The 17,579-nt window shown below is 49.3% G+C and overlaps 4 protein-coding genes across 4 annotated transcripts in view; all 4 read left to right on the top strand.

Annotated features, from left to right (window-relative positions):
- Positions 1-902, top strand: part of Pmar_PMAR009755 (hypothetical protein) — a gene marked incomplete at both ends in the record, with an annotated part of 1,745 nt that extends 843 nt beyond the window's left edge. The window contains one exon of the mRNA XM_002778280.1: positions 267-902. Coding sequence (XP_002778326.1) covers positions 267-902 — 636 coding nt within the window. The remainder of the gene's footprint in view (positions 1-266) is intronic.
- A 1,595-nt stretch (positions 903-2,497) lies between these two features.
- Positions 2,498-4,174, top strand: Pmar_PMAR009754 (Intracellular alkaline protease, putative). Its single transcript, XM_002778279.1, has one exon. It carries the CDS (start codon positions 2,520-2,522, stop codon positions 3,900-3,902), a length of 1,383 nt encoding a protein of 460 aa, XP_002778325.1. The 5' UTR covers positions 2,498-2,519; the 3' UTR covers positions 3,903-4,174.
- A 1,294-nt stretch (positions 4,175-5,468) lies between these two features.
- Pmar_PMAR009753 (hypothetical protein) lies at positions 5,469-6,509 on the top strand (the record flags this gene model as incomplete). The annotated part of the gene is made up of 1 exon (XM_002778278.1): positions 5,469-6,509. One exon carries the CDS (start codon positions 5,469-5,471, stop codon positions 6,507-6,509), a length of 1,041 nt encoding a protein of 346 aa, XP_002778324.1.
- A 4,894-nt stretch (positions 6,510-11,403) lies between these two features.
- Pmar_PMAR009752 (hypothetical protein) lies at positions 11,404-12,978 on the top strand (the record flags this gene model as incomplete). The annotated part of the gene is made up of 4 exons (XM_002778277.1): positions 11,404-11,728; positions 11,924-12,079; positions 12,113-12,172; positions 12,536-12,978. The coding sequence occupies 4 exons, from the start codon at positions 11,404-11,406 to the stop codon at positions 12,976-12,978; spliced, it is 984 nt and encodes a 327-aa protein (XP_002778323.1).
- Between the last annotated feature and the right edge of the window lie 4,601 nt (positions 12,979-17,579).

The raw sequence follows: 17,579 nt of genomic DNA, 5'->3' as shown, positions 1-17,579 counted from the left end.
ACTGTGACCGAATTCCGCCGGCTCTCGCTAATCGTTTTGACGTGGTCAGGCTCGCGGGGTTCGTGGGGAGAGAGCAGATACGAATTGCGCGAGAGTATTTGATTCCTCAGTGCGAAAAGATATGCGGGATCTCGGAAGATACTATAGTTATCGAGGACTGCGCACTACGAAGAATCGTGGAATCTTACTGTCGAGAAATGGGTGTCCGAGAGTTGCAGACGAATTTATGGCGAATTTTCAGGCGCGCGGTAGTTCGGTGTTGCGAGGGGACGGAGGAGCTCCCTATGAGAGTAACGGAAGAGAGTCTCGTCGATTGGCTGGGCTTGCCAACCTACCCTGGAAATCGTTGGACGCGTGGTATCTCTCCCTCGAGTGCATCGGTGGTTGGTTTGGGATGGACCGAGGCCGGCGGGACGATGCTGGAAGTAGAGTGCCTGCCGAGCTCAGAGTGGTTGATAACGGGGCAGGTGGGAGTGACGCTGCAGGAGACTGTCAGGATAGCGGCAAGTTGGAGCAAGATCACTAATCCTATGCACGTCAATATTGGCCCTGATGTCTCAGCAAGGAAGGACGGTCCTTCTCTCGGCCTAGCGTTAGCGGCACTGTTCTGGGCGCAGCGACGAGAGCGAACGGTTCCTCACGGGATTGGTTTCACGGGGGCGATAACGCTGAGTGGAGGAGTAGAGCGCGTTGGTGGTATCCGAGAGAAGGTGGTGGCTGCGAGTTTGGGAGGGCTAAAGGTGGTGGTGTTACCCAAAGCGAACAAGGCGGAGTGGAAGGCGATAGAAGATGGATTAAAGGATGGGTTGGAAGTTGTTTTCGTAGAGGACCTGACGGAGCTCGAAGGCTTGCTAGATGAGCTTGCGGAATTGAGAAGGGAAAGTTTCATGTATGAAGTGTGATGGTTTCTGTTAGCAGTCATTGAGGTTGCGTTTGACGGGACAGTATCACATTGGGGAGAAGACCGCTGCCTCTATGACGCCCATCGATCACACGGCCATACAACGAAGTTGCAAATATATTGAATGCTGAGTAGGCCGTTCGTGAAACTCAGAATCGGACTTCATTTTCCATTGTAAAGTGATGCCGGTTTATGGTAGTCTCCAGCAGTGGATGAGGCATAATTCATGACTTCCTAGTGGTGGAATGTTACCACCGAAACTCTCGATCATGTTTTGAGAAACTCGTGTTTCGGAGGGGAAAAATCTCCAAGCCCGGTGGATGTCATTCCTTGATAACCTCGCATACTATAGTGAATAGAAAAAATCACCACAACACAGCTCACACAGAGTCATTGAAGACACTTAGTCTTCACTTCTGTCCTGGAGTACCACAGCGAGATACCTTCAGTAGACAGCGCAACTGTGCGCCTTTCATGCTTACTAAGCATTGTTTAGCGTCGAGCATAGCTAAGAGCGTGTCTCGCACTGTCCTCCTCTAAGATAAGAGCAGGTTTCGTCTTTGTCTTGGGAACCTGTGTTCATGAGCAGCCCGAGGGTGACGCTCACTACTAAACCGATCCTTAACAGGTCTTATAATTATAAGTATGATAACTAAAAGTAGTGCCAGCTTACGCTGAGATACTAGCTACATAAATACACAGGAGACACTAACATTATCTCATCACAGTATAACATAGGCCTAAGGCCTTAATCTTAAAATCTTAACATCATACTTCGTATGAAGATTGCCGATTCTCGGCAATCGAAGCATGGTCTAAGTTGCAGTGATCTAGGGTAGAGATCGGACATACAACACGAAACAGATGGACGTTCTTTCACCAAGACACTACGCGCCCAACTGGCGTCGCCCATAGGAGGCGTCAGTATGTCGAGGCGTGACTATTCGAGGCGAAGCGAAAAAGGTGTATTTCGGGGTTGTCTCGGGGAATTACAGGGGCTCCAGCGTGCATGAATTCGAATGCAGCGGATGAACACATAATACGGTCATTGTGATTGTCACGCGTGCGATGCTGAATCTGGTCGCGTGGCAACTGGGCACGGGTTCAACCCGTCGGGTTGATTGTTAGCTGCTCAGCGTCCCAGTTCTTAGCGCCTCTCATTGTCATCTTCATCTCGCTACTACATCCAAATACTCATAGTAAGGTCCCTCTCGGTTGTGTTGGCTAATATGAGCACTGAAGCCACCAATTAGCTAAACTCTGTCCGAATCCTACAACGCACAGACATTGTGCGCCGCAAAGTAATGCCGCTCGCACGCTTGAAGCCTATGCCATGTTCATGTTATCGTATCTGGGTGACGAGACAACCTCCGTAAGAAGGTTAGCGACAATCTCATAGTTGTTACGACTATTGTAATCGTTAATTCTGTGAATGTTGTTAAAGTGGCATACATTTGCAGGATGTAGTTGTTTGTAGGCGCTTGTGCGATCGTTACTGTTACCACGCGGATCACGTTCCGGACCGAGTCGGCTCCAGCCAGGCTCGAATAATACCGGCACCTTGTGATCTGCAATCGCGCGAATACGGTTATTTTCAGGAATATCCCTTCATAGCATCATGTTGTTCGCACGTTCGGCATTACTATCGACGGTCTTATTATATGTGATAGCCTCCCAACGCACCCTGTTGAGACTATCCCATCGCGGAAACTCGCTCAATGTTCGTCTTCTACCGGATATGGTTGCGCAGGCATTGACCGCATCTGCTGGAAGGAAACGTTTCCTCAGTCAAGACGACCTCGAGTGTGAACGATGCTTCACGCAGGATGGTATGGTCTATGACTTGAAGGCAATAGGGGTCCAGATTGTAGAGTCGACATGCTCAGTTGGTCACAACAGTATTCTGAACTACTTGAAAAAGGCCGCAGATTTGCTGGGCATCGAATTTGATTGCGAGCCCGATGTGAAGATCATCCTAGATCCTATCCCCAGTATGGTTCAATCCTCAGCTACTTGTACTGGTGGCAATCCTGTTCTCGGCACCAACGACCCCGGCTCTTCTTGTCAGCGTTATCTCGAAGTCATTCACCTGGGAGCTGCCTGGCGAGCGGCTCGTTCTGCCAAGTTGAAGTTGAAAGATGTTGTGCTGGCCGTCATTGACACGGGGGTTGATACGACTCATCCCGATCTGGTCAATCAATTCTGGAGAAATCCAGCTGACGGGTCTATTGGCTTCAACTTCGCTAAGAACAATACCAATGTGACTGATGACCTTATTCATGGTACCCACTGCGCTGGCATTGCGGTCGCCCAGACTAATAACCGCATTGGCATTGCAGGAGTGGCTAACATTGAAGGCCCACCGCCGAAGGTTAAGCTGATGGTATTGAAGATCTGCGACGATTCCGGTATTGGTCTTTTGAGTTATTCGCTGAGGGCCCTCAACTTCGCAGTTGAAAATGGTGCAACAGTATCCTCTCATTCTTACCGCTGGTATAACACAAGTGAGCTCCAGAAGGCAGCATACAAGAACGCCGCTGCTGCTGGACATATTGCTGTTGCTGCTGCTGGCAATGAAGCGCTTGATCTAGAGAAGAACCGAACCTATCCTTGCTGCCTTGCAGAGGACATCCCATCTATGCTTTGTGTGGCTGCCAGTACTTCTAATCCAACGGAAACGGTGTCTCTTGCTGGATTCTCGAACGCTGGATTTGTTACGAAGGTTGCTGCTCCCGGTGTGGATATTTACTCGACGATCCCCGGAGGTTCGTACTGCAAATCTAGTGGTACATCGATGTCGACCCCTATGGTTGCTGGTGTCGCGGCCTTGCTCGCTACTCTCGGTCTTGAAGGCCAAGACATAACCAGCACTATTGTCAAATCTAGAACGGCCGGTGTACAGAATCCATTCAATCTATCCCACATCGGGGAAATAGATGTACTTAAAGCAGTGAATACCGCCCTTTCCCAGTTGACGAACTGCTCCTCCTATGGTCAGTAAAGTTGCCTCGAGGACTTTAGGACTCGTGAACTGCTGAAGCAGATAAATGCATCCACCTTTTTGTATAAAGGTTTTTCCACATCTTCGCCGTTATCCGATTCATTTTCAAAGGTTTCACGGCTGCTTCCAGACAGCATCATTATTACCTTTCCGCATTAGAATCAGTTGATACTTCGAAAACTTTTGTGATTGTATCTCAGATATGTATCGTCATTGAATACCCATTCCTGTGGGGTAGAGTTTTCACCGGTAACATAACTGATCGTTGACGTCTTCAAAGCGTTTCCAATAAAAACCGTGTTATGAACTTATCAGTCGTGTCTTGAATTTGATCTTTCTCTATAATCCAGGCTGCGTGGACCAGGCATAACACAATACCATCAGTATACAAGAGAAATGGCTATCAGGCTCGTAAAACGTTAGCGCAGGCACTCAACTTAGCGCCAGGGTGACGATCTGTGTATTGCACACTGTTCAAGCTGTATAACACTGATTGAGGTGTAATTGTGCGCCTCGAATCGACTGTTGTGGCGTGCAACCCATAGATGTTTGAGCGCTCCATGATTTCCAGCGCTTTTGGTCGCAGCCAAGATTCATGTTATGTTAGTTAAAACCTCTGCGCCAACTGGCATTTTGTTAAGATTCACCAACCATGGCGACACCTGATCCGAACCGTCGTGAAGCACAAGACGGACCGAACCCATCCGTTTCACGGTCGGAAGGTATCGGGGGCGGAAGCGTAGCTCATGAAGAGCCCATCGACCTTGAAGAGTGGAGAGGGTCAGCTGCTGCATTTACTGATTCAGACGAACTCCGTCACGAACTCCGCAAAGCTCGTATGTATCGCGGCAGAGTAAGAACCCAATTGCGGGGGGTCAGAGAAGCCCTGGCTAACATAATCGGGACAGCGCCCGATGATCTTGCCGCGATGAACGACTTGGATCAACGAGAGAGAGATATCGAAAAGACCCTTGAGGAAGCTATGGCCTATGTCACCGCATTGGAGAATAGATCCGAAGAGTTGATGGCACTAAGAGTCTCCTTACACACTTCGAGAAGCTATTCTGCACTGGATGTTCGAGGAGCTCTCCAGTTTTCTGAACAATCTGGTCCTGAGGGCCATCCTCCTTTAGTCCACGACCTACTGTCGATGGATTCTGCGAGCCATTATGAACACAGAGAACGCCATTCTGAGCCGAGACTGGAGCAAGTCGTTCTTAAGCAAGGATCAGAAGCCAGGAAAGGAAAGCTAAAATGCGATGCTGGTATAGTTGGTAAACTGACTGTGGTCTCATTGAAAGACGCTTTCAAACTTCCGCAGCATTGTCGAAGACTCGAGGAGGTTTTAGTGGAGATCCATTGTTGTAGGAAGGTGTGATGAGGGCTCTCATGGGACAATGAAGGGCGAGCGCTTCCGAGTAGCTATGTACTTGCGTACGATAAGTTCATTGTCATTGTATTGAGGCAGTAATAGTCTAAGTCTTCTCAGTCTTAGTTAGAGTTTGATCCATCGGTTACCCTTGCGTTCGTTATATGACGCCGTCCGATCCACCCGGTTCCACCAACATGGTGACAGCTGTGGGGTACTTCCCGGCTCTTCTAGGGAAGGAATCGTTACCTACCCTTGGCAGCAAGCACGATTTCGTCCATCACCTCAGCGTCGTTGAAGCCTGTGTTGTTGAAGCTGGCTATGCTACCTCGACTCCTGATGGCATTAAGGTGGAGCCCCGTTTCCAGCATCTCGTTGTATCGAGGTTATTGCAGGCGTTGAGCCCTGTAAAAGATGTGGCTGCATCCGCTAAACGGGCGGCGATTGTCTATGGCTATGACTGGCAACTGATCCGAACTGTCCTTATCAGGCAATACGGCAAGAAGCATGGCTTGAAGGATGAGTACCTTGCCAAGCTTAACCGTCTCAAATTCGTTCCGAATGGCGATTACGAAGCATTCATTGAAGAAGCCGCCGATGCCTTCGCTCTCTGTCGGCGCGCGTTTGGTAAAGACATCGCTGAGCATAGAGCCTTCGTTCGTCAGCTCTGTCGAGTTCTACCCCATAACACGTTGGTAGCTGTCTTGAGAGAGATACGGGCCGCCATAGCGGGGGCCGGGCTCATAGCCAGCGAGCTGGACTGGGAGACGGCGGTTGCCTTCGATGATTTCGATTTGGCTATTCGCGAGTCGGGCGACCAGCCTCGTGTCACTACTACGACGTTCTGTGCGGCCTTGCGTAGTGTTTGTGGTATTGATGAGGAGGCTCGACGGCTCCTGGCATCGTCTGGGAGTCATACGGTTCGGTACGCAGCCGAGGACAGTCCGGCTAAGCCACGGCCTAAATTCTCCGAGAGGTTCCCTCATGTGGTGTACGTTGCGGGATCCCTTCTCGACGATAAGCAGACGGCGGCTATGTACTTCCAGACGTTCGGCCCGGAGGAGACCCTTAGCCTCCGTAATCGGCGGGGGAAGCCATTCGTATTGCTCGGCTACAACACTGCTGCTGAAGCCGCCAAGGCTCTGGTCGATCTGAAGGCGGACAAAGAGTCGGGCTTGATTTGCCGTCCGTTTGATCCACAGGGGAGGCCAAAAAACATATCGGGGCCTCGTCGATAGTTCGCGGCGAGGCCCATAATGAGTCGGACGAGTCTGAATACCCTACCGCTCCTGCCTTTATTCTGACTCGCCAAAGTATTGAATCTGCTAATCCTGCTACTGCTATCATGTCGACCCCGACGTCCACGTGCACGGTGTCCGCTCCTTTCCTATCTCCGAAATCCGCGGAGGATGGTCGATCGGGCCCTTCTACTACACTAATTTCTGCTCGGCAGGGTGAGAGCCCTCTGTCGATTCGTTATGCTCTCTTAATTTTTCCGGGAAAGGTCCATCGGAGCTCAAAGTGACGATGCTGATCGAACCCAATCGTAATAAGTCCGCTGTGAGCACAGAAGCGGTGCTCGATAGCGGAGCCGGCAGTAGTTATTTGCTCTGTCCATCAATTGATCGCGTCTTCGGTGCTAATACTGTTACCACCGCCGAGGGCACTATTCTTTTTTCTCGTGACGGGAAGAAAGCTCTGTCGTCAGAATTCGTCTATGACGTTTCTGACCTTCCACTCACTGAAGAGCCTTTCGGTTCTATTGTTACATCATCGGTAGCTGTCCAACCAGACCCGAGTGTTATTCCGTTTGAAGTTCATCTTACACCTTGTCTGGCAGACAAGCTGCGTGGATGGGTGGCAACTCTGGCTGAGGAACCGGAACGGGTGTTTGGCACCGTTGTGTCGGGCGAGTACCGTATCCAGCTCCTTCGATTACCTTCCGATGCTGCGAAGGACACCACTCTGCAAACATTCTTTTTCCAGCTGACTATCCCTTCTCCTATTCCAGGTAACGTTCGGTGGCGTCCTTATGCCAAGAAGTTATATCAGCAGCTATCTGAGAAGAGTAAACGGGTCTATCGCGATTTGGTTAACGGGTACATCAACAGAGGGTGGTGGCAGGCACTCCCGCCCGGTAGCCCACGGATCGGAGACTCACTACCAGCGGAAGTGTTCCTATTGGGGGCGAAGCCGAGTGATACGAGAAAACCGCGATTGGTTGCGGATTTCTCGCCTTGTAACGCTCAGCTCCCTGCTTCCACTACTTCAGGCATTTCTGTTGGTGATGTGCTACTGGTTATCCGCTGCTTATGTCCGTGCTTCTTGGTTGGATATGACTGTGCCTCTGCTTTTTATCGGATGAGATTACACCCTGACAGGCTCCTATACTTACACTCAGGGATGGCGGAGTCTCTTGCTCCCGATTTCGTCTCGCTGCGAGTAAGTTTCGGCCTGGGAGCTGGTCCTATGAGCTTGGAAGAGAGCTTGGGATGGTATATTACCCGCTTCCGATCGAGTCCCTTCGCTATGTATCTTCTCATTGTTGCTATATTTGTGGATGATGGTGTACTTGCTGGGGTTGATAAAAGGGTGCTGCATGCAGCGAAGATCCTCTTCTTCCTGCTCGATCTCGTGGGATTCGCCTGCGCTCTCGCGAAGCTTCATTTCATCTGTGTCGATCCCACTGATGTAGGTGATACTTTCCTACCTCCTCAAGATACCATGCTTCATCTCGGATGCGAGCTATCCTTCCGTAAAGGTTGCTTGGTCGTTAAGTGCTGCCGAGATGAGCGGCTGAGTCGAGTGAAATCATTATGTCAACGGTGGCTGGAGGATGGCACAGTCGCTTCTGTCACTAAGCGGCTTGTGTTTCGTCTAGCTGGGGCGATTGCTTACGATCCTGTTCATCTCCATGCTACTTCTTCCTTGCTGGGAGATTGCTTACGACGCTTAGTAGGGAAAGCGTACGCTAAATACGGGTGGGATGCTCAGCAGCTGAGCCTCAGCTGTCTCTCGACCATCTGCCCAATGAACTCCTCCTGGCGTGGCTTGAACTGCTTCGGTGGTGCCTCCAGCAGGCGCAGCTTACCAGTACCTGTTCTCATGCTATTCCTACACCTTTCCCAAATTATCGACATGTTCATCTGGAGCTGTTCACTGATGCGAGTAGCATCGGAGGTGGGTATGTGCTCTACAGGGTAACGGATGAGGAATCTGAGGCCGGTCGTCCACAGCGGTACGTGTTGACTCAAGCAGCTTTTGCATGGCGAGGAGGACAGCATGCTTGGCATAGCAATCGCAAAGAGCTCACTGTTTTGCTTAAAGGAGTTCGTTGCGCGGTTGGTCTAATGCGTAATCTCATAGCCATGTCTCCTGATAAGTCACTGTCTATCCGGCTGGATATGTGCTCGGACAATAAGCCGAGTGTGTCGTGGGCGCAAAAGGCTCACGGAGCATTTCCCCAGGGTGTCGGCCGAAGTTCTAATATTGAGAAGCGCAGCATCATCCGACTTATTGATGCCATCGCCGAAGAGTTTCGCATCTTGAGGGAATTTGGTCCAGCAGTGACTTATCATGTACGACACTGTGCCGGCCAGGACAACCCCGTTGCTGATAGTCTGAGTCGATATCTTGAGCGTACCTGTGATCCTCGAGGACCTCGAGGATATCATTGCAATTAACGAACTTTATCGCATAGTTCATCCTACGGATAGTGCTCAAAAACCCAGTTCGTGCGAAAGATTCTAGCTCATCTACCACGAGAAGTGGTCTTGGGTGTCATCCGTAGATATCGAGCACTATGCGGCTCACCAGAGGGTGATTGGGAAGTCGCAGTGGAGTTCCACTCTTTGAGCGGCCTGAATGATGATACAATGACCGAGTTCATCAAGGCGGAATGCCGTTTATTGGAAAAGGCTGACTGTCTCAAGAGGGAGGTGAGTGGGAGTCGAGATGCGGTGAAAGCTATTACCTCTGCGTCGGCGAATGACTCTGGGAACATTACTCCTAATTCAGCTAAACAAGTCCCTGCAAGGGAATGGGTGAAAAGTTTTGCTGTGGCTTATGGAGTCACTGGCCGAGGGTGTCGCACTCTCCCGAAAGGAGCCGAGCGGGCAGGATATACTATATCGTTGGCTACAAGCATAAGAGATTTGGCGAGGAAAAGATTGCCAGTCTACTCAAGAGTATGTTCAAGTGGTGGGAGTTTCAAGATAAGCCTCCGTTTGGATCCTCGGGAAGGGAGGTTACCAAGCAAAGCTCCCATTGAGACGCGTGATGGCGTGCAGTCTCAGGGTTCTGCTGCACCCGGATGCCCACTTGAGGAGCCCAGTATTTATCAAGAGCATCTCAATTCAATTACTTCACCCCCTGAGTCTCGTCGCGGTTGTAATGTTATTCCACCAGAAATCGTTGTGGGTGTTTCCCTGCGGTTCTATGGTGCGGAAGACAGTATGCCTCCTCTCCCGGGTAGTTGTGTCTTAGACACAGCCGCTGGAGGTTCTTATCTACTTGTACCTTCAATCCCAGAGTTTGTATCTGTATGCCACATTGATCCTTACAGGATTAATAACCCTATAGTTGTAAGTCTGGCAGATGGGGCCAGAGTAAGGGTTGAGTACGGTATCCGATGCAGTCTGAGTCTCTCCGATGTATCGGGTAATGTTGTGAGAACCACGGACACCGATATCCGACTATTGGTTTGTCGAGAGGCGGTTTTGACACCGAGTCTATCTATATTGGCAGGCCGCTCTCTCCTCCAAGAATGGGATATGGTTATTGTTGGTTCCCTCGCAGCCTATGTCGGACGGAACTTCGAACATTGCGTGTACGAAGCTCCGATTCCCGGGAAGCTCTGTGGAATCCATCAGGAATGATATAGTAAGCGCTAGCTCTAACTACTCGAATGTGGGCCATGAAAGCGCCACAGTGGCTAGCTATGCATGTACTCCGAAGTTTACTCCCAGAGAGTGGGATTTAGGCTAAATCCTACATGATGCTTTCAGCTAAATCATTTAGCTGAAAGCATCATGTCCGAACTTATGTCTGAATCTTGGACTATTGTTCGGAGTACCTCTGGTGCCCATCAAGCGAGAGTACGGCCTGTGAGCAGAAGCTAACAGCGAGATTTACCAGAGCAACAGTATGTTTGTGAGATACTCGTTCCCAAGATCGAGTGTTCTGGTGATTTTTCTCCGAGAGCGTATGCATCCCGAATGTATGCCCGGCTTTAACAGCATCTAAAAAAGGCTTACCGCGAGCTGGTGAATGCATACGTCGATGCCAAATTTTTGTTTCCTGAGAGTCCTGGTGCGATCCATGAGCGAGCAAGTTTGCCCCGAGCACAAGTATTTCTCCTCCCAGGGGGAGCTAGAAAGCCTAGGCTTGTCGTGGCGAGATATCAATTCGAGGCTACCATCGGCATCATCGAATCGGCCTTCGCTCTGGTTACCTATTGCTGTATTGCGATTGTTTGGGTGGGCGTACTATCATCATTGGCGATGCATGGGCAGCGTTCTATAAGGTCAGGCTGGTGAGAGAAGATGAAAAGCCTTACGTCATATCACTCGAAACTGGGATTGGGAATTTCGAGAGTTCCCGACTTGTGTTTGGGATTGTGGTCGGTCCCAGCGGGCTCCCAGCTAGTCTAGACCGCATCATTGAGAGAGTCAGAACCTGTGGGTGTCGAGTGCAGATCGTCGTCCTCCCCACGAGCATAGCAACACTCATCATATTTGTTGATGATTTAGCACTCAGTGGGGAACTCGAACACGTTCTAAGTAGGTTCCGCATTACCCTGGGAGCCATGGAGATGGTTGGCTTCGACGTACAAACAGCTAAGGTACACATAATGGCGTGTGAATCTGTCCGAGATCAACTACGAGAGGCACCCAAAAAGCAATTCGTTGGTGTACCACCAAACATTGTCGGCGAAGCAGACTTATTGGGGATGAAAGTGCGATATGAAGGGCCTGATACCGTTATGGTATGTAAGCGCGAAAAGCGGATAGCCACAGTGAAGCGTTTTATCGAGAGCGCACGGCATAGCACTCTAACGAGTAAGCGAAAGGTCTTCCAAGCGGCTGAATGCCTTGCTTTCGACCCTTCGAGGCAGCACATGCTCAGTAAAGCATGACATGCTCTGCACATTGTGCAGACAGCATACGTTCACTTGTGGCCAGGAACTTCAACAAGACGGATTGGCCTGTCGAGATCGACATCTGTTCTCTTCCTACGTTGCTACAGCAAGCCTTTGTATGTTTGATATACTGGATGGCCGAGTTGGTGCTCGAGGATTGCTGTCATCGATCACCAGGGAGAGACCTACAGAACGCGAAGCCCCTTCTGATTCATGCGTATAGCGACGCTGGTTCCACTGTCGCAGGTTATATAGCATATTTGGGGGAGGCTGGCCAAGGGACAGTGCTTTTCGCCGAGTGTTTCCGGTTCAAAGCAAGTGAGCGTAAATGACATAGTAATCGCCGGGAGATGGCTTGCTTGCTACGGTTGCTTCAAGACCTGTATGACTTGGTGAAGTACCGAGAAAGTGGGGCAATCGATGACCGGAACGAAGAGGTCAAAATACTCCTGCACTGCGATAATTCTGCGTGTGTCTCATGGGCCAATAGTGTCGACAGCTCCTCCCTGATAGCTTCCTCTAAAGCTCTCGAACGTAGAGCGTTGAGCAGGTTGGTTGGTTCTCTGCATGAAGAGCTACTAGCGTTAAGGAGATTGGCTAATCTGAAGATTGTCCACCTAGCTGGCTCGAGGCACGGCATAGCCGACGGGCTCTCTCGCACTTTTGACCGTAACGTCAACGACTCGATTATGTCATTGGCAGATAGCCTCTGCCAGGGGGCGGTTCGCGAGCAGTCCAAGCAGAGCAGTCCGCAGTTCGCGAGTGAGCAGTTCGCGAGTTCGCGAGGGATCCCAGCTATCGTATAGTATATTATATTTCGTACTACGCATAAGTGATATATTTTATACCAAGTACCGATGATCACAAATCACATTACAGTTCAAAAATATTTCAGGGACTCACTGACGAGATGAGATTGACCTCCCCGGCAATGCGAAACTTAGTTACCAGTACTCACCGAGATCCAAAGATTGACATTCAACCACCACATCAGTCAGGGGTTGAGTTTCAAGTTGAAACTTTCAACGATTGAATTTTAACTCACTCAAAGAAATAAAGCATTCTAGAGTCGTTAGGCTAGTACGTGAAGTCGGACTCACACTGCAACCCGATACAACAAGCCAGGCAAGTCAACTTTTACTCCTAGCTCGCCCACAATCATTGTGGGATTGTGTCATTATGGCATCCAACCTTCCCCCGGTGGCATCCAGCCCTCTTACAGTGGCATCCAGCCATTTCACATTGGCATCCAGCCATCTCACATTGGCATCCAGCCATCTCACAATGGCATCCAGCTATCTAACATTGGCATCCAGCCATCTCACATTGGCATCCAGCCATCACACATTGGCATTCAGCCATCTAACATTGGCATCCAGCCATCTCAGATTGGCATCCAGCCATCTAGCATTGGCATCCAGCCATCTAGCATTGGCATCCAGCCATCTCACATTGGCATCCAGCCATCTCACAATGGCATCCAGCTATCTAACATTGGCATCCAGCCATCTCAAATTGGCATCCAGCTATCTCACATTGGCATCCAGCCTCCCCTTAATGGCGTGTAACCCCCAGCCAAACGACAATTCAAAATTTCGACTGAATCCAACGACCAAATAATCTACGATAACATCTAATGGATTTTCCATCTCTCACAGTGAGCGCTTCAAAGGAAGAACGAATCACAACTTTCCGAGAGGTCATATCACACTGAATTCGACGCATTCGAACCAGGCAAATTGACAACTACGGTAGCGCGAAACACTAAGTATATTACACCTCCTTTCGAGTACATCTTTCTCGCTATTCAACCCATAGTCCCCATTAGAATACCCATAGTCCAAATTTTAATCGGAGACGTCGACCCGAAGCGAGAGATGCCGAGCGCTACCTCCCAAGTGTACTACATTACAACTGGTGCCTGAGCTTTAGTCAGAAGCCCTGTAAGCTCCTGTCCAGGGACGCCGCGTGGAGGCACTCAGGAAAGTCCCCATTAACTAAATGGTAACTGGATATTAATCGATCCAACACCCCCCCCAACCACATCACAAACCATTCGCTCGTTTGTTGACCTAGCCCAATAAATTGACCTTCATATACATTACGTGAGGTACATCGGTGACAATGTCGTGCAATCATTCGACTCACATACTAATGTTTCGACACGGAATTCGCAATACGGTATTGCCAATACCTGACCTGTTGACAAAGAATTGCTGTTAAGTGTAAATTCACGCCTTGCGCACGTACACAAATCATATACGTGCGCAAGGCGTGAATGTAACATGTAACATGATTATGTCTAACGGAGCGCGTATCGCAGATATGTCGAATGTGCGAATCACGAAACGTGTTTCTTACGCATCCTACGGTAGGATTCCTACCTACTTATGCTAAGTAACTCAGCAAAGATATATAACCCAATGTTTGGTTTCTTACTAACGGACGCAACAGCAACAGCGATGTAGAAATACGAGGTGGGCATATTACTCACTTGATAGGGCAACACCACTAGGTCTTCGGTGCGAAGGGGCGGAGCTCGCTGAGCTTCTCATCAAGAATTCAGCGGGCTCTTACTGAAAATATTTTGGAAATTGGGTGACTAAAAAAAGGTTGTCGGGGGTTGGGTGGCGTCGCCGACGTGGCCGACAACTGTCTCCTAATACAGGCATGTGCGAAAAGTGATCATCGTAAAAGTTGAACTTGGTTCGTTCGGTAGAGAGTTGCGATCACTAACGTACTTAGCTAATAGCTCATCTTCTACGCGAAGAACAGTCACACTTTTGTTATATTTTTACGCTGATGAGCAATCAACGGGGGACAGAATGATACCCTGTTTGCCTTCTGAGTCGCCCTGGTCGGATCGGAATTTTTGCTCACGCACGGACGGACGGACGCACGCACACGAGTGTTCGTGCGCAGCAACATAAGCCGCTCGCTTCGCTCGCTCCGCAAATTTGATCTTTAGACGTCTATAGCAGATTCTATGCGGATGCTATGTCCATACGGTTTTCACCCAAGCAGTCTCTGTCACTCTGAACTTCAGAGTGTACAGCTTCAGAGTCTGAAGCTGTACGCCCTGGCTGCGTCACCACTTCTTCAATTATAGTAGTGGCTTATAGCAGCTAACGAGTCTACTGTACGCTTGCAAGGTACGTGTACGACCGTTCCATGGAGCATAAACCCGCAGGCTCCTGTTTCCACGTGGATCAGCCATGCACCATCATCCTGGTGTGCTTTAGCCACACCCATCAGACCCGAAGGATGTGCGCCGGGATCGCATCGATGTACAACAAATGAAAACCCAGTTCATACTATGCGTTCCCTGATGTATAGAACCTTCGGCGCATTTGCACGCCATGGATTCGAAGTCACTCTACTGTAGAGTGCGGCAGACACTCCATTGCACCCCCACGGTGTCTCCCTCACGATGGCTCCACCTGGTGAAAATTTTCCAGTGGAAAATGCCGTTGGGAAAACTAGCGCTACTTGTGGTGGAGTTCACCACAAGTAGAGTTAGTTTTCCCAATAGGAAACTCTCATGATTTTTCACCTTGTACAGAACATCGTCCTTGTGGTGCCTACTACTTTCCATATGGGACTGCGTATTATCCCGTTATCATTAGTTGCTGCGGCCGTTCTCGGGACGATTGCGGATGACTCACTAGAGCCGGACACCAAAGTGTTAAAACCAGTCCCTTCCGGATGTCTCAGGGATTTTACAGACCCCAAATACAATGAGTGAGTTTAGTCTCCATATTAGGGTCCGTTACTCATGAGATATGTAATATTGAGGAACGTCTTCTCAGGGACGAATGCCTTCCACTATTCTGGAACCACATGATTGTAAGTGCGGCCACTCCCAAGATAACTGAGGAGCTCAGGAAACTGAAGTAAGTTGTAGCAAAATGGCGTTGAGGAGAGTTGAGAATACAATGTCTCATCAGGAAGAGTGTGAGTGACGCGACCTACTATGAAGTAGACCTCTACGATGTGGTGTCCTCAGACAAGGGTAAAACCCGTCATCCCCGGTCCGAGTCGGGATTCGCTGCTTGAACACTCGAATCTCAGGCACAACCTTCACGAATGTGCTTCGCGTGCTTCCTCAAATGTACCGGATTCGCACTGTCATTGACGAGCCCCCCCAAGACCAGTCAGCCGATGCCCCCCAGTTCGATGTTACAGTGACTCTCGAGCCCCCTCGATAATCGAAGGAAGAGGTTCTGAAAGCGACACGATCTCCTCCTCGAGTAGAAAGCTCAGAAGTGGCATCAAAGGGAGTGAGAAGATCAGCTTTCAAATGGCGAACCCGGGGACTGTTAACCTAACACGATCTTACTACCGCCATTTGCCCCCTGAAGGTGTCGAGATCAAGGGTATACTCATTCAATACCATGGTTGGTTAGAAACATGTGAGTTTTTCGAGAATAAGTTCCACAATGCTGCTATCGCTGACAAGTACGGCCTCATATTGATATCCGCCTGTGGGAGCGGCTATGGATGGTTTTCGACCAGACTGTATGCAGTGCATGCATGGAATGCGGGTGTCTGCTGCACATCGAATCAGAACATCGACGATCTTGAGTACACCAGGATTATCATCCAAAGAGAGAACAAGGCGAATTTGCCAGTCTACGGTTATGGTTACAGTAACGGTGGGATGTTAGTGGAATCTCTATTATGCCATAAGATCATCCAAGGAGCCGTATCGGTTAATGGTGTTCTAGCTCTCCAGCCTGGTCTAACCAAAGCTTTCAAGGTTTGCGATAATATCTATAATGACACTACCGTGGTCCCGAAACCTCCAGCACCGAGAATGGCCAGTGTGCACTGTATAGACGATGGAGTAGTCCCTTACAATGGTTCAGTCTATGGTCACAGCACACTCCACTACATCGTGGGAACCCTATTTCCTCGGACTAATCGCGATGTGAATAGGTGGGCCAAGAGGATCGACTGTGGGCCTAAGCAGGTAACCAAGACAAGGCTCAACAAGTGGACAGTGGTGAAGGAATGGGAATGCCAAGGAAAAAAGAGAGTTGTCTCCATTAAAAGATTCAATTGTAGCTACTATATTTTAGCACATGGTGTAGTTAAAACTTTTGACCTCGACCCCGCCGACTGGGCTGCGAATTTTTTTCTCAGCGAAGGCTAGCAGTGTAATAAGAGCCATTAGGGGACCCGTATTGCTGATTCCTGCTCATGAGCACAACGGCTACTTCCCCGCTAGGTCTCATCGTTTATTTCTGTGAGATTGAGGATGCTCCATAGTCCGCACGCGCGCACATAATCCGTGACGCGTTGCTTTTTCTTTCACTTGTTCATGCGTACATCATGACAGATAGTTGATTTCGTAGCGGCAAATAGCTGCAAATAGGATAAATGGTGAGAGTCAGAGTTTTTCAACTTTATTGAGACCATCATGGCATCGAGTTCTGCAGTCGGAAGAGCACAAATTCCAACAATTTCCTCCCAGTCGAGCGTATCATCAGTTTGACCCATTAGACAGTTCACTAAACCGTTGGGATTAATCGTTCATTCTTGTTTAGCACAACTTGTGTTAGTCCTAATGTAACCAGAAATACTAATAATACTAAAGGGGTCTCTCGGTTATACCGTGAAACTTCCGACGGTAAAGCTCACAGCGACTTGGTGAATTCCACAACGATTCTATCTGATAGATATTGTCGATTAGACAGTTGACATTCTGCAATTCATCACGACCTGGTTGCCTAGGCGAGCAAATATCGCAATACTGAGGCTACGCAATACCGAGCCCAAGCTGTTATTGACGGAAGCTACACGCCCAAACTGTTATACAAGGCTAGGCAGTTATGCAAGGCTGCGCGGGGCGAGCGCGAAGTTTCTTTAGAAAAGAAACACTTTCTTTGGAAATATGGATTTTACCGCATCACGTGTACTTCTCGTCATCGCAGTTGTGTTGTGGTGCACGGAGGTCGCGAGTTCGAATCCCAGCACATGTAATTTTGCCAGCTTCTGTGGTATGCTTTGGCTCATGCTCATTTTGAAGTTGACTGGTGTTGTGTTCTTTCTTATGAGAGGGAGGCTGGGGATAATCGGCAATATTAATTTCATGGCGCGTGACAAATTTTAACCTAGCGTCGAACGACAGTTTGCGGACCTTAGATCTTTCTCTTTTGTGATGTTC

This window comes from Perkinsus marinus (assembly GCF_000006405.1).
Source record: "Perkinsus marinus ATCC 50983 genomic scaffold scf_1104296950132, whole genome shotgun sequence".
Lineage (NCBI taxonomy): Eukaryota > Perkinsozoa > Perkinsida > Perkinsidae > Perkinsus > Perkinsus marinus.
This window is presented reverse-complemented; position numbering and strand designations above follow the sequence as displayed.

Excerpts from the sequence above, each read along its gene's own strand:
- Pmar_PMAR009754 (XM_002778279.1), top strand. The coding sequence starts at position 2,520 with ATGTTGTTCGCACGTTCGGCATTACTATCGACGGTCTTATTATATGTG.